We start from the raw sequence: 14,662 nt of genomic DNA, 5'->3' as shown, positions 1-14,662 counted from the left end.
TGTCTCTCTGTCCCCTCAGACCCCCTCACTCCTGACTAGTGTCTTCCCAATGGGCACTGTCCAGAACAAGCCCCCAGAACCTTGCTGAACAGCTGCCGGAGGCAGCCCTACCTCCCTGACCTCTCTCCTCCTGCTCCTGGCCCCTCACGCTTGTCCTCACCTCCATCCCAAACACTGGCTCCCTCTTAGGCAAGGTACAGCCCCTCTTACCAGAGCAGTGGGATGGGAGCCACCAACTTTCAGGCTGGACACTGAGGACCTTGGGAGGGGCGCTGGCCTCAGTGACGAGGGCATGGGAGGAGGGTGAATCACACACTGGAGTTTTCCACCAAGTACCTAGCCTCTGTGGCTCCCCAGCAAAGTTCTAGACCTTCGCAGTCACTGCCTTCTCTTTGGGATTTTCCTAGAGAAAGCTCCAGGACCTGCATATCCCAGGAAGGGAAATACAAATAGGATCCAGGGTTCAGCTCACCCACACCGACCCTCCTCTCAGCCAAGGAAGACTCTAAGCCTCAGTTTCCCACTTTGGAAAGGTGGATAATGGGTGCTTTTCAAAGTTGCTGTGGAGGTGTTAAAAGTCAACATGGCTGTGCTGGGAGATCTCAGGCACTTAAGGACAGTTGTCAGTATTTGTTGTAGGCTCTGGTGGGGGTTCTGGGATCTAGACACTCTGACTCTTTCCAGCAGGGAGGCATATACCAAAGACTAGTCGGGAACAGCCTAGCAGCTGTCAAATGTGCATATCCGTGGGAAATGTGTGTGCACTCAGCAACGGTGGGAGGATTTTCCAAAACAGGGTTCTCTGGGCAAGCCTTCACAGCATGGATATGAAAAAAGCCTGTGGCCTCTGAAAAGATCAAGATGTTTCTTCAGTGCTGGGTGGAATGGAAACAGGGGAAGTTGTGGGGAGAAAGGGAAATTTTCCTTTGCGTGGACTTCCCCTTTATCTGCTAAAAAACGTCTTAGCAGTGGAGGGTGTGAAGTGAGATTGGCAGTCTGTAATTTTCCATTGGCACCCCATTCACCAGCCCTCAGGTCCCCCGTTCGGCCTCTGTTGCCCATCAAGGAAAACCAGAATGAGTCTGGCTCTCAACCTCTTTACCTCAGTGAAACCAGAAGTGAAGCTAGGGACCAGCTTTGGAGAAAAAAGTCATGGCCTGCCAGGAGCCCTACACTTCTAACTCCCGAGCTCAGCTGGCATGGTGCAACCTGCCCTGCCTACTGGGTCTGCTCTGTGCTTGCATGTTGGCCCACCATCATGACCCCCAGTACAGCAGTTCTCATCCTATGGGTTGTGACATCCTTGTGGGTCCCATATCAGATACTTACATTATGATTTATAACAGTAACAAAGTTGCAGTTATGAAGTAGCAATGAAATAATTGTATGATCAGGGGTCACCACAACATGAGGAACTGTTTTAAAGGGTCACAGCATTAAGACGGTTGAGAGCCACCACTCTGGTGCTTCTTACACAGGAGATGCCAGAGTCTATGAAAAACTAAATAGCCAGCTTTGGCAGTCCTCTGCCCAGTGGGTAAAGTCTGATTTTACCTAATCCTTCCCTCTCTTTACCCTACCACCTCAGACCTTTGTCTCCCTCTCTTAATGCTGGTCCCCCTTAATCAAACTCATCCCAAAGTCCACATTTCCCAGCACCAGGAGGCTGTTATTCAGACCAATGGAAACTCACAAAGACAGAGATTATGTCTTTGCAAGCATCTGCAAAGTACTGCAAAGAGAGGAAATGAATACGCCATCTCTCTGGAGGAAGAGCCATCAGCAACTATCATTTTCTGACCCTATGTGTACTCATAGGTACCTGGCATGGAGCCTATTTTCTGAGATCCTACCTCAGGCTGAGGACACTGTGTATTGTCACCATTAGGAGCCTTGAGGTGTGGATATGAGAAGACTCCTCCTGAGAAGAATTCTGGGGTGAATAGAAGCAAAACAATTCATCTTGTGACCACTTGCAGAAATGAAGAAGCCGAGATTGGAACCTGTGCCTCTCAGTTCCGAGGGCTTATGCTCCTTTCTAAGGTCATGAACAGTTAACAAGCGGGAGTCTCATCTCATGATTCCCTGCTGCCATTTTAGCATTTAAAATAGTGCTGCCTCCGAGCAGACCGATGGCCTGTATTGGATGGATGTGTGGATGGGTACAGAGAGAAGAAAGGAAAGAGAGAAAGAGACAACTACCACTGCAGGAGAAACAGTCATATTCATCTCTTTGCTAGGACAGCATATGCTGCTCTCTCAGAACCAGGGACTGAAGGGTCCCAGCCCCAGGACCATTGGGACACGAGCTATTTGGGGCTACTTCTTCTTCACTTCCGAGCAAATTCACTTAGCTCAATAAATATACATCTTTCTTCCTGAGGCTAAGGGGTGGTAGGCTGTCCTGGACACCTCCTGGGCTTTTTTGCTATGAGGAGAGCCACTGTTGAGGTGCAGCCACAATAAATGAAAGTGTTTACCCAGAGTGCTTCCTGGGTGCCCGTTCTGCTGGAGTCTGGTGATGCTATGGGGTAAGCAGGAGTTTTAGCAGTAGTTTTAGAGAAGAAAACTGGGGATGAGAGGTTTAGTTTGCCTGTTATCGAATGTGAGAGTTGAGATCCAAAGTAGACTATAAGCTTCTATTGAGAAACTTTCCCAGGTGACCTACACATAGGTGTACACTGCCTAAGGATGGCCGGGGCTGGGAGACTTTGCCTGAGTCTGAGCCTTGGGCAGCTGAGGTCTCCAGGCAGCCTAGTGGGCTCAGGGCTTAGTACGTGCCTCTCTGATGCCATGAGCATCTTCTCAGGAACCAGTAGTCCCTATGCTTCTGCCTTCTGCACTCAGAGATTATCTCCCCTAATGCTCGCCTGCCGACCTGACTTCTCTGTGTGGCCTCCCCTTCCAGTCTTGCTTTCTTCTTTGGGGAACTGCAGGATCCAGCCTCTGCCCCTCCAGATAGGGACACAGTTCTCCTCAACCCTTCACCTCACCTCTGCCCCTTCCTCAGTCAAAGCCAAACTCAAGTACCATAGCTCCCCAACTCTGTTGCTAGACTTAGCCACACACATCTATAATCTCAACATTTGGGAATTGGGGGCAAAAGGATCTCTGTGAGTTCAAGGCCACCCTGAGCTAAGACTGGGCTGCTGTCTCAAAACAAAACAAAGCAAAATCAAAACACTGTTGGCCAACTCTGATGACACCAACCACGTCTCCCCAATCTCCATCTTCTCCGCCTGTCAGTCAGCATTTATCTCCCACGCTTGTCCCCAAAACCGGACTGAAAGAACGCCTGGGCCCTGAGTTCACTTGCTCCCTGTAATAGAACTGTGTGGGCGGGGTGCATGGTGTTAGCCACATCTGAAAAGTGAGTGTGAATTCCAAGGAGTTTCTACCAAGACAGTCCACGAGGTGGACACAAGTCAGAGAAGCACACACACGTGGTTTTCACACTGCAGATGACCGTTTGGGACTCTTATAAGTAGGGCTCACATGACTGTCAATGAGCCACCTCATTTCCTCAGTGTACTTGTAAAACTCTGACTAAATGTGTAGACAGAGAGACAGAGGGCATATACTCAGAACTGCCTGCCCAGGTTCCCTCCATCCTCAGTGACTCCCTCTCAAAACCCTTTATTGTTCATTTGTCAAGGAAACTGACACAGACACACATAGACACCTTGGTGCACACCTTTAATCCCAGAGCTAAAGATGCAGAGGCAAGTGGCTATCCTGCTCTACAAGGCAAGCTTGGGGCCAGCCAAAGCTAATAGTGAGACTCTGTATTAAGAAATAAAAGAAATGGGTTGAATTCGGCTTCTGCTCATGTTTGTAGTTAAGTGCAGCATAACCCTGTAGCCATAGGTGTTCTAGAAACATGGTCAGGTGGGTGAGGGTGTGAGGTGTGTGGAATCCTGGGTTTGGAAACATTAAACCAGCAGGACCGTGACTGACTCTGTATCCATGGAGTCAGTCACCTAGGAAAAAGAGTCAAGGCCTCCACAGAGTCAGGAGGGCCACTGTCCCTGATTTCTACAGACTCTTCCAACACGAGACAGAAACTGGGAAACTAGCAAAGATTTCAAAACATTTCCCTTGAAAACTGACATGTCACAAGCTGGGAAAAAAAAAACCTTGGGGCAGGGGCGGAGCCTGAACAGCTCAGAGAGTCATAGGACACTTAGTCAAGTCTGGCAGCAGCAGAGGAAGCCCAGTGAACCTTCAGGGACTCAGTTAGACCTTACGATCGATGGGGAGAGAATCACGTTTCATCCACTTCCACAACACACAATAGCAACTGGAGTTTCTTCCCACCCCCTTAGAGGCTGGTTGTTAAGGCCTGCCTGGGGCCTTGCTTTGACCTCCAGACAACATCCTAGAGCTTTGTGGACCTCCAGCCTGGGTCTCTTGAAAACTAGCCCTTAAGGGTTGTTGGTTCATCGCTGAAGCTCAGACCTGACACTCAGGACTGAGGACATGACAGTCCTCCCTCTTGTGGTCACATCTGGAAGTGACGGTACCCCGTGTCTGAACCTCTTGCTAGCTGAGGATGAAACTGTCTGAGGAGTCCCTCTGCTGGCAGTGTCTGGGCAGGACCTCTTCTGTAAGGCCCCCTCTGGCCTGCAAAAGCCTTGCTGGCAACCCTCTCTCACCCAGCATCAGCTCCTCCCCCTGCATCAGCCCATGGATGCACACGGGGACAGTGTTGACAAGCAGGGACATAGCAGGGGCCATGTGAACAGAATGAAACTGTAGGCAGTCTGTCTTCTTCCTTCTTGTAACCAGCACCTGGTCCCCTTGTCCTTCCCTCCATCTCCCTTTTTTAATCCCATGATAAGGACAGGGGAGAGGAGGGTGGAACAGCGGTGGAAAGTGGGAGTGGGACCACACAGGACTACACATGACACTCTAGGGAAGTGTGGAGAGAGAAGGCCAGCTTCCTTCAATCCAAATGTGTTATGGAGGACAATGGCCTGGCCCCACCATCTGCCTTCCCTCCCCACAGCAGTTATACCTGCTGTGTGATTCATAAGGACTTGGGAAGAAAGGACTGCTGGGGGTAGGCAGGTCCCTAGAGCCACAGTGTCATAATGAACAGGGGACAAGGTACGAACAGAGGACAGAAACCAGGCATGCTGACAAGCAGTTGTGGGAGGAAGTAGGATTTAATGGCATGGAAGGAAGAGGACCCAGCGACAAGCCAGGCTGTCACCTCCCCAGCCCTCCCTGGGCTTCCCAAGCTGCCTCAAAGGGGTGTTATTGATTTGGGTGTGTCACAATGTGTGGACCACCCTGGAATATGGGCATCAAGATAGAAGGTACCCAGTTCAGAAGGTGGGTCCCAAGTACGCCTTTTTGTCTTTCTGCCCCAGCACAGAGGGGTGGTTCTGCCCTCTGCATCTACAGCTATCTCCACAGCCAGGCTCACAGCTGTGTCAAAGGCTGTGGCCCTAGCAGTTAGACTCCAGTTCTGTGAGCCTGAGAAGGGACGTCATCGGTGTAGCTGGAGCAGTCGGCTCTGATTGGTTCTTCTGGGGAAGGTCTTCAGCTGGGCACACGAGCTGGCGGAGTCTCTGAAAGCACAGTTGTCATTGTAAGGGATGGGTGCCTGCCAATGTTCCTCATTACAAATGTCTGTCTGCCTTCTCCGCTATAGCCTGCTCCCAGCTGCCAACCCCCACAGTCACGGCTTGGGTCTTACAGTTATCCTGTGTGCCTTTTTAAGACCCTCAAGTACTCTTCCTCTGGATCCCTGTCACCCACAACAGGCTGGGTGGTCCCTTTGTACTCCAGATCCCATTGGAAGCAACCCACCTGCCATCCGGTGAGGTTCCTATCCCCCGCTGCTTCCCTCCTACCTCTCTGAGTGGGCCCTTGAGAGTCCTAAGCTTGTAGATGCTCCAGGCAGGAATGCAGACCATGGAGGACAGCGCTAGGAGCCAGCCCAGGGCATCCCCCCACCATGGGTATGTGTACTTCTTGTTGTAGGTCAGTGGTGTATATTTAATCACGGAGAACAGGAAGGTTGCCTGCAGTAAGACAGAAGAGGAAGAGGTTGGTGTCGGAGCCCTGTGCTTTGGCCATCCCACCCCCCACAGCTGCCTGGTAGGGTCTGTTCTCCCAGCAGGCCATGAAGCTTATCTAGGTCAGTCAGTCTCCAAGCTCCGCCCACATTCTGCTCAAAATCCACTCCTTGGGTAGCATGTCCAGTGTACACCCTCTGTCACTGCAGGAAGGGCTCTTGGGTCCCACTCCTCAGTCACTCTAGTTAGGACTTAATTGTGTACCATCTCCTGCACCAAGAGTCCCAACTCTCTGAAACATCCTAGCTGGCCTGAGTATTTCACCTCTTGAGCCTGTGTGTCTGTAAAGTGGGTGTAAAGCTGACATTTCTCCCCTGAGATGCTGAGATGGCACGTGCGTATGTGCTCACAGGCACGATTCTGAGCAGCTTAACATTGTGTTCCAGTCCTGTCTAGGAAATCAGCTTCACGCTATACCATTGGTCAACTCCTCTGACAGTGACCTGAGCCTGGACTAATCCCTCTGTGAAAGGGAAAGGAAGAATTCATCTTCCTCTCTTATCCAATGAGAGAACGAATGAAAATCTAAGGTGATGTCCAAGGCCTAAGGAGCTATGGGCCTCCACTCTCCTGCAACCACAATTCCCCTCACCCAGCACCCTGCTTTTACCCCTTGAGAGTTCTGTTACCAGGCACACAGCTGGCGTGAAAAAGAGCCAACAATATTTGATAAGAGGCCATGGCTTGTACCCAATCATATCCTCAATGTTGTCATAGAAGCGGCTGGCTCCTGTCAAGGAGAAGAAAAAAGGACAGAAGACAAGCTTCAGGCTGTGAGAGATCAAAATGGGACCAAACAGACTAGGATGGGTATGGACAAACAGACAAGAGACATAGTTGCCTTTTGAAACCGTGACTGGGAGAAAGAAGTCAACTAGGATTCACTGGCACACACAACATCGAGGTAAGACAATACCGTGGCTGTTAAAAACCTTCGGACAGAACAGGAGGTGGACTCTCTAGGTGCATTAGATACAGCTGTGACAAGAAAGGCAGGAGTCAGCAGCAAATGTCTCACTTTGGTCTGAGAGTCCTGGCATGGAAGAGTGTGTTAGGCTCTGGGCCCAGGGCAGAAGCCACTCACCGTAAACCCAAGCCACACAGAGGGACTCAAAGATGGCCACGAAGAGAAGGCACATGCCACTGGCTGCATAGTAGTCAAAGAGCTGAAACACGTACATGCCGCCCTGCATGGGAAATGATTATTGGAGGAAGCAGAAGGGCCAGCCCCTATGACTCCTCTGATCCCTATGGCCCCTATGACCCTGCAGCCTCATAGCAGGGCAGAGGTGGTGAGGCTCACAGACAGTAATGTAAGACAAGAAAGCTTTACACTGAAGCCCTGAGCAGATTAAGGCAGAAAATCCTAGGCAGGGCTTTGTGGTGTGGTGGTGGGGGTGGGGGGAGGTTGTTTTGTTTTGTTTTGTTTCTTTGTACTTGCTTTTAATCATTGTTTTGGGATAGAAGATAGAGACCATCCAAGATATTGGTATACAATCCAATGGTATTGTCATTGTTGTCCCTGAGACTATTTAGGGTTAGACCCCAAAGCTCCAGACAATGTATACAGTGTTTTAAAGAGGGATCAGGGCAGTCACCACTGGGTGTCTCAAGGTGTCTGGTTCTGGCACCTGTCTTCTCCAGTGTGACACTGACAGAAGACCACCCATCCCCAAGGGGTCACTTTCCCTTTGAGGTCACTCCTGGGAAAGCACAGGATCTCACCAAGAGTCCTAGAGAGAGAGTCCCAGTGCCCCCAATCCCTTAGGCACGTCTTGTGGCGCTTCCCAGCGTGTGTCATTGTCTGTTTGGCTGACAACCCGGCCCCCATCCAGCTCCCAGACTCTCACCTCTGTGAGCATGATGAGTCCAATGAAGAAAGAGATGACGGACACAATAAGGATGAGTATCTCCCTCCGGTTCTTCTTACGGAAAACCCGGGGGTACATGTCCACCAGGGCTGTCACCAGGCTTTCTACACATACAAACTGGATGAGAGGGTAAGAGAAAGTGGGGGAAAGAAAGCTCCCTCAGCACGCCCCGTCAACCAGCTCCAGCTTCCTATCAGCCAGCAGCCTCCCTCTCCAGTCCCCAAGAGCAGTTATCCTTGTATGTAGGTATGACTGACCCACCCTGAAAGCTCCCCTGGGTCCCCAGAAAAGCATCTACCTCTGACGTTCACCCAGTCCCCAGAGACTCAAGGTCTCATGGAGTAGAGACTCAACCATCGCCCTCTGCAACCATTCAGCTGCCTCTGATACCTGGCTATCTAGTCCCAGGAGAACGACCATGAAGAAGAAACAGCAGGCCCACAACGGTGAGAAGGGTAACATCACCACAGCCCGAGGGTAGGCGATGAATGCCAGGCCAGGGCCTACAGTGGGAGCAGAGGAACACACCCCCGAGCCTGAGCCAACTCCAGGCCTCTGCAACTCCAGGGCCTCCCAGAATGGGGCCATGGAATAACAGAGCTGGAAGAAACTACCCCCCCCCACAAAGTTACCATCACCAGAACATTCTGACACAAGCCACCCAAACTTCTACTTGGTTTCCAGTTTCCAAGACACCACCCACTGTACCACTGTCAAGAAGAGAACCTGGAGACCCTAGCAATGAAGAACTTTGCATCTAACAAGGGCTGTGGACACACAAGTCTACTGTCTCAAACAAGCCAAGGGTTTCAAGCTAAAAAACAAGATCCAGGAGAAGCAGGCCAAACAAATCCAAGAGGCTGATCTGAAGGAAAGTAAGAGTTGGGGGCAGGGGAGGGGCGCTGCTGTAAACCGCAGCAGGAAAGGTAGGTTGTTTTACTGTGCTAACAATTGTAGTGAAAAAGGATGTTCCTTCAGGTCTACATTTGCTCTGCAATTCACTCTGACTACCCAGAAGCCTTTTCTGTCCCCACCCACCATGAGTGAACTAGAATTACTTTTAGAATCCATTGACACATTTACTATGAAATAACTGCTCTTCAGCTGATTCAAGTGGCAAGAACAAATTCTCCTGCCAAAGCTTGGTTAAGCCATAGGAAGCTTCCTCCGAAAAGCCAAGGGTACCCTGTGACCTTGGACACAGTTCTCACACTAGAACAGCCGGGAGAGCATTAGTATCAGTTTCCCAGGGTTTGCCCCACATGATACAGGCCACACACTCTCCACAAAGCATGAACCAGATACTGCTTCAACGCCCTGTATTGAAAATGTTTAGGAGATTTTTGTTTTTATTTAGGAATGTTTGTGCAGACCCATACAGTTAGGTTCCCCTAGTCTGAAAATCCAAAACGCTCCAAAATTGGAAGCTTTTCCGATGTTACCTCTGGATCCTGGTTACCAAAAGTGCACCTGTCCTCATCCTCCACAGATCACTCACCTGATTCAGCAACCTCAGATATGGGCACGCCCTGCTCCTGCGACATGAAGCCCAGGATGGAGAAGATGGCAAACCCAGCCACAAAACTGGTGGTGCTGTTGAGGATGCAAAGGGCGATGCAGTCCCTGTGGGAGGCAGATGGGAGAAGGAGGCGTCCCGCAGGTCAGAAAAGCACTGCCAAGAGCCTGGACTTCCTTCCTGTCCAGGAGCTGGCAGGGACCCCGAGGAGCACAGCCTCTCCCACAGTTGCAGAGGCCAAGGGTGAGGTTTCCTGGCAGAATTCAGACTGTTCAAAGCGCACCCCTCATCCATCCTGTTTAACCCCTGACTAATTTGTATGTGGAATAACCACAGCGGTCCGGAGGAAAGGATGCCATGGAAAAGGGAAGCAGTAAACGTTCCAGGCACCCCTTCCCCTCCAGCCTGGCACACCGCTGCTATACGTAGAGGGATACGGTCACTCTGGTATGAGCCCATTGAGGTTTGGACATAGATAATCACAAATGACAAGTAACTCTTAAGACATCTCGATATGATCTTGAAATGCACAGTAGAATCTTGGGCTGTATTTCAGAGAACATTAAAACTGGCTTAAACTCTTGAGTATGGACAAGCTAAGCACAAGAGAGGGATCGGGGGTCTGGGAGGTAGCTTGGGACAGTGAGGTGAGAACGTGTAAGGGCACACATCATTTGTCACCAAGACAGTCATCGTTGCGTGACATTCATAACCACTTCCCAGTCTTATTGGAATAGTTCTCTTGAACCCATGAACCTCTTAATAAGCCAGGGAAGGTTAGGAACCCTATATGCTCTTCCAGCCAATCACAACCATCCTACCTTTTGAAAAGCAATCCTCTGCCCACCCTATATGATCTTTCCATACCCCTGGGATACTAAGGTAGGATGCAGATGGACCCGGTGCATCAGCTAGTGCGGTCCACCCTGGTCTAGTTTGACAAGAAACAGAAGAGTCACCTGTAACAGTTGTTGTGGTACTTGTTGTAGCTTCCCAGGGCTGTGAGGCATCCCAGACAGATGGCAAAGGAGAAGAAGATCTGGGTGCCCGCATCCATCCACACCTACACAAGGGAAAGGAGGAAGCTGAACCATACAAAAGGCCGCGTGTATGTCTCCATGGGAGAACACAGGCATGCCCCAGGCCCCTGGCTAACGATAGTGGCAGACCTGTTCCCACTGCTCACCTAGGCTCTCTACCTCGGTTCCCTAAATGGGTTTTTTTAGGGATTCCTCAAGATGGAACAGATGCTGGTCATTCAAAAAAAACTAACAGAGGCTTGGAGGAGAGGAGGAGAGGATGCTCTAAACCTAGCGCTGGGTATCAGTTTTTCAATCATGGCTACAAAGCCCTTGACTCTGCCTCATGTCCTCCTATTAGTTTCATGGCAGTGTGGCCCATGGTGAAGGCATTTCAAGGAATGTGGTCCACACTATCAAAGCCATTTCAAGCATGAAGGTTGCTCCACAATAATCTATGTCTTAAAGGGAAGGAGAATAGTCCCCCTCTCATGGGGATCACGAGGATGAAGTGGAAAGTGAAAAATTCCCCCATCCTAACCTCAGTGTGGTGGTCACTGTTATCTCAGCTGGCTGACCTGGCCTTGCATGTTGTGGTTTAGATCTAACAGCTAGAATAACATCCCAATGAGGAAAAACATCAAGGCTCAGGGCTAAGCCATTTGCAAGGTTGCAGGAGATGGGCTCCAGAGGCTACAGCACTCTTACCTCCCACCATTTCCTTCCACAGATAACAACCTCCAGTGCCCCCTCTGGCCCCACACAAGATTCTCTGGCCTCTTCCTGCCCATCCCCAATTCCTTAAGCATAACCACATCCTCCTCTCCCTGCTGCAGCCAGACCCCATTCTCCACTCTCTCTGATCACACTCAGTCATATCCAAGTGCCCATCTTCCTCTACACCTTGGGCATCTAGGGGACCCAGGGCAGCTGATACCTCAGAACCTCTCCAGGTCCTCAGGTGGCATCCACAGCTGAGACTGAATTTCAAAGGCTGGAGGAGAACCCAGAACTCATACCTTTTCCAAAGCTCTCTGGTGCTGCTAAGAGTCAACTTCGGGGTCACTCTCATATAGTCCTTGAGAGAAGATGGCAGAGGCAGACCAGTTACCTCTCCTCTTACATAGTTCTGTCTCCACAGGCATGGGGACCAAACAGAGAGATGACAGAGAACAGGGGAGAGCCTGAAGCCTTCTGTCCTCTCTGCTCACTGAGAACCCCTTCCAGGAAAAAGCCAGCAGCAGAACGAAACAGCAGAGGGTGGGGAAGGGACAGAGCTCACCAGACAACAACAGCACAGGAGGTAGAAGACGCCAGATAACCATGAGGGGAAATTGCAATGGGGCAGAGTAAGGGCCTGAAGGAGACTAGGACAGGTGACGGTACTTTTGGAATCCGGAGTGATGTCACCCATGTGTGGCTGTTCCTTTAAAATGTTCCAGATCTTCTGGTCTCCAAAAGCTGTCCCAGCTATCATAGAGAAGTTCAGTGGCCTCTCATATGTAGAAGTTAGGGCCTGGGTTTTCCTCCCAGCCCCATCCTCTCAGAAATAAGACTCAGACTCAGACTATATTTACAAATACTTGGCCATATAGCTAGGCTCGTCTCTGACTAGATCATAACTAAAATAACCCAATCATTCTAACCTACGTCCTGCCGCGTGGCTGGTTACCTGTGCTCAGGTATTATGCGCCCATCTCTTTACATCTTCCTGGGCAATTCACCAGCGCCTGGCTCTCTCCCAGAATTCTTTCTGTCTCCCGAATGTCCTACCTTCTATTCTACCCTTTCCTGTAGGCCATAGGTTTTTTAACTGACAGGCAATGCATCCATACAATACACAAGATATTCTCTCCATACTCATATTGTTCTATCCATATTCTCCATAGGTCCCAAGATACTTAAAGAGCAGAACACTGAGGCAAGAGACATTGAGCCTGGACAGAGAGGGTATCCCTGTACTGGAGGTGAGAGGGTTGAGGTAATGGGACAGCTCTCATGATGCCAACTGATTTCTTCCAAATAGACATTCAGGTCATGGCTGCACAGCCTGCAAGCCTCGCTAGCCTTGGACTTTTGCCCCATGCCTCATTGTGTTGGCTCTGTGTTACAAGGGCAGCCCTGTGTCCCTACAGAGACACTGGGATGGCCTTTAGGCAACCAGTGGCTTCATCCTGTGACCATGAATATTTTTGATCTTGGATTTGGGAAGAAATCTTCAGAGAAACCATGGCTTGGCTGTTTGCCTCACCTAGCAGGGGTTGGGGACAGGGGAGAGGAAAGGGCCATGTCAGGAGAGAGGTTAATGAGAACAGAGAAGCTGCCACAGGAGGGCCAGTGGTCCTAGATCAAGGGTCAGATGTGGCCTTTGACAGGAGCCCTCTAGCTGTGAGCTTGGCAGGCTTCACTTTGTGCAGCTGCAGCCCATTGAGCCTGCTGGAGTTGGGGAGGGGGGGACTTCAGGAACACACAGAGCAAGCTGTTCTCTTCCCCACCACAGGCGACCCACTGCCTGATCATTCCAGGCACCCCAGGTTTCAGAACAAAACTCTGATGTGTCTCCCACTGGGCCAGAAGATTGACCCAGATAAAAAGGAGTATGAAAAACACTGGGTGAGGTGAGGGTAAAAGAGGCCTTTGGGGGAGACAGAAGTTGAGGGAACTTGGCGGATCCAAGGCTGATGTCTTTATACTCCATAATTGTGGATAAATGCCTGCTAGTCTCAGAAGGGCAATGGCTTACATCAGAACAACTGTAGTCAAACACATCGGGGCTCCAGCCCCACCTCCAGTCATTCCTGGCTGCTTGATGTAACCTCTCTGAGCCATTCCATTCTAACAAGAAAAATCTGTACAATAACAAATAAAATAATATATGCAAAATGCTTAACGTACAAATAAATGTTAATTCCCTACACTAGAGTAATACAAAAGTAGGCCTTAGAACTCAAATAACTCATAGGCTTGTAGATGGTCCTGATGGTACATGCCTTGTAATCCCAGCACTTGGGAGGCAGAGACAGAAGGAACAAGAATTCAAGGTCATTCTTAACTACAGAGCAAGTTCCAGGCCAGCCTGGACTACATGAGTCCCTGTCTTATATATGTATAGGTATAGGTATAGGTATAGGTATAGGTATAGGTATAGGTATAGGTATAGGTATAGGTATAGGTATAGGTATAGGCATAGGCATAGCTATAGGTATGATACATGAGTCTTCTTTAAGTACATTTTTTTCTGGAAAGATCAAAGATGAAGGGTAAGGCAGCAGACTCCAAATGAGTATTCAAGAGCAAACCTACCCCTCTCACATACTAGCTTCTACTTCTTGACGAGCCTCTTCGATTTCCTAAGCTTTCACGTCTCCATCTATAAAATGAGGCCAATACCTGATTCGGGATGCATTTGATGATGGGAACAATCCAACCATGTCAGGTCCGACAAGATACAGGCACATCGCACATCTGGGCAGCTTCTGCTTAAGCTCACAATAGATGACACCACAAGAAAGAACGAGTTCTGATCTATGGCTACAACACCCCCCTTCATAAGAATTGCAACATGGGGGCTCTTCGGATGATCTACCCCCCACTCCCTGTCCTTATTCATCAGCCAAAGTTCAGCAGAACAAGAGGTTGGGGTGAGGGAGAGATCATGACCTGAGCAAAGCAGGTGCGGAGTTCCTGAGAGCCAATTCTCAGCGTGAGCCTCGGAGCCTGGGAAAGGCAGGAATCCAGCCAGCCCACAGCAAGCCTGGCAGAGAGGCGGAAATGAGAGAGGAACCCAGCAGTCTCCCCTGGCTCTCTGCCTCTGCTCTTGGCGGGAGAGATGCCTTTAGTCTTTGTGTTACCTAGTGGGAATTCTGTACCTTTCTCAAGTGCCAGGCGAACACCAGTTGGAATTATCACGCTCCCCGAGGAGTGCCAACTACATTCAATTAGGGCCTAGCAGGATGTCCCACCCTGCGGGCAATACTCAGCTCACTGATGACAAGACCTACCTTCAACTGAGCTACCCTTGAAACTGCTCCCTGCCCACATCCACAAAGCCTATGGAACAGGCAAGTTCCCTGTGCAGCCTACAGCAGCCTGCAGATTGGACCATGGCAACAGGCACTCAGTGCTCAGTAAGCTTTCCTCTCTGAGGCAGTCAAGACACAGCTTCATTAA

General features: G+C 50.1%; 1 protein-coding gene across 5 annotated transcripts in view; it reads right to left on the bottom strand.

Moving 5' to 3' along the window:
* Positions 1–5,149: 5,149 nt before the first annotated feature.
* Positions 5,150–14,662, bottom strand: part of Slc6a13 (solute carrier family 6 member 13) — a 34,512-nt gene continuing 24,999 nt past the window's right edge. For 2 of the 5 annotated variants that reach the window (XM_028761060.1, XM_028761062.1), the window contains 8 exons: positions 10,433–10,536; positions 9,456–9,580; positions 8,348–8,460; positions 7,937–8,074; positions 7,171–7,273; positions 6,716–6,816; positions 5,862–6,032; positions 5,150–5,576 (listed from right to left, as the gene is read on the bottom strand). In XM_028761060.1, coding sequence (XP_028616893.1) covers positions 5,454–5,576; positions 5,862–6,032; positions 6,716–6,816; positions 7,171–7,273; positions 7,937–8,074; positions 8,348–8,460; positions 9,456–9,580; positions 10,433–10,536 — 978 coding nt within the window. In that variant the 3' untranslated portion in view covers positions 5,150–5,453. Of the gene's footprint in view, positions 5,577–5,861; positions 6,033–6,696; positions 6,817–7,002; positions 7,065–7,170; positions 7,274–7,936; positions 8,075–8,347; positions 8,461–9,455; positions 9,581–10,432; positions 10,537–14,662 lie in introns of those variants that run through there. The other 3 variants (XR_003710462.1, XR_003710463.1, XM_028761061.1) reach the window with 3 other exon arrangements.

This window comes from Grammomys surdaster, unplaced genomic scaffold (assembly GCF_004785775.1).
Source record: "Grammomys surdaster isolate TR1022 unplaced genomic scaffold, NIH_TR_1.0 126660, whole genome shotgun sequence".
NCBI classification, from domain to species: domain Eukaryota; kingdom Metazoa; phylum Chordata; class Mammalia; order Rodentia; family Muridae; genus Grammomys; species Grammomys surdaster.
Note: the sequence above shows the minus strand (reverse complement) of the source record. Positions and strands in the feature narration are given on the sequence as shown.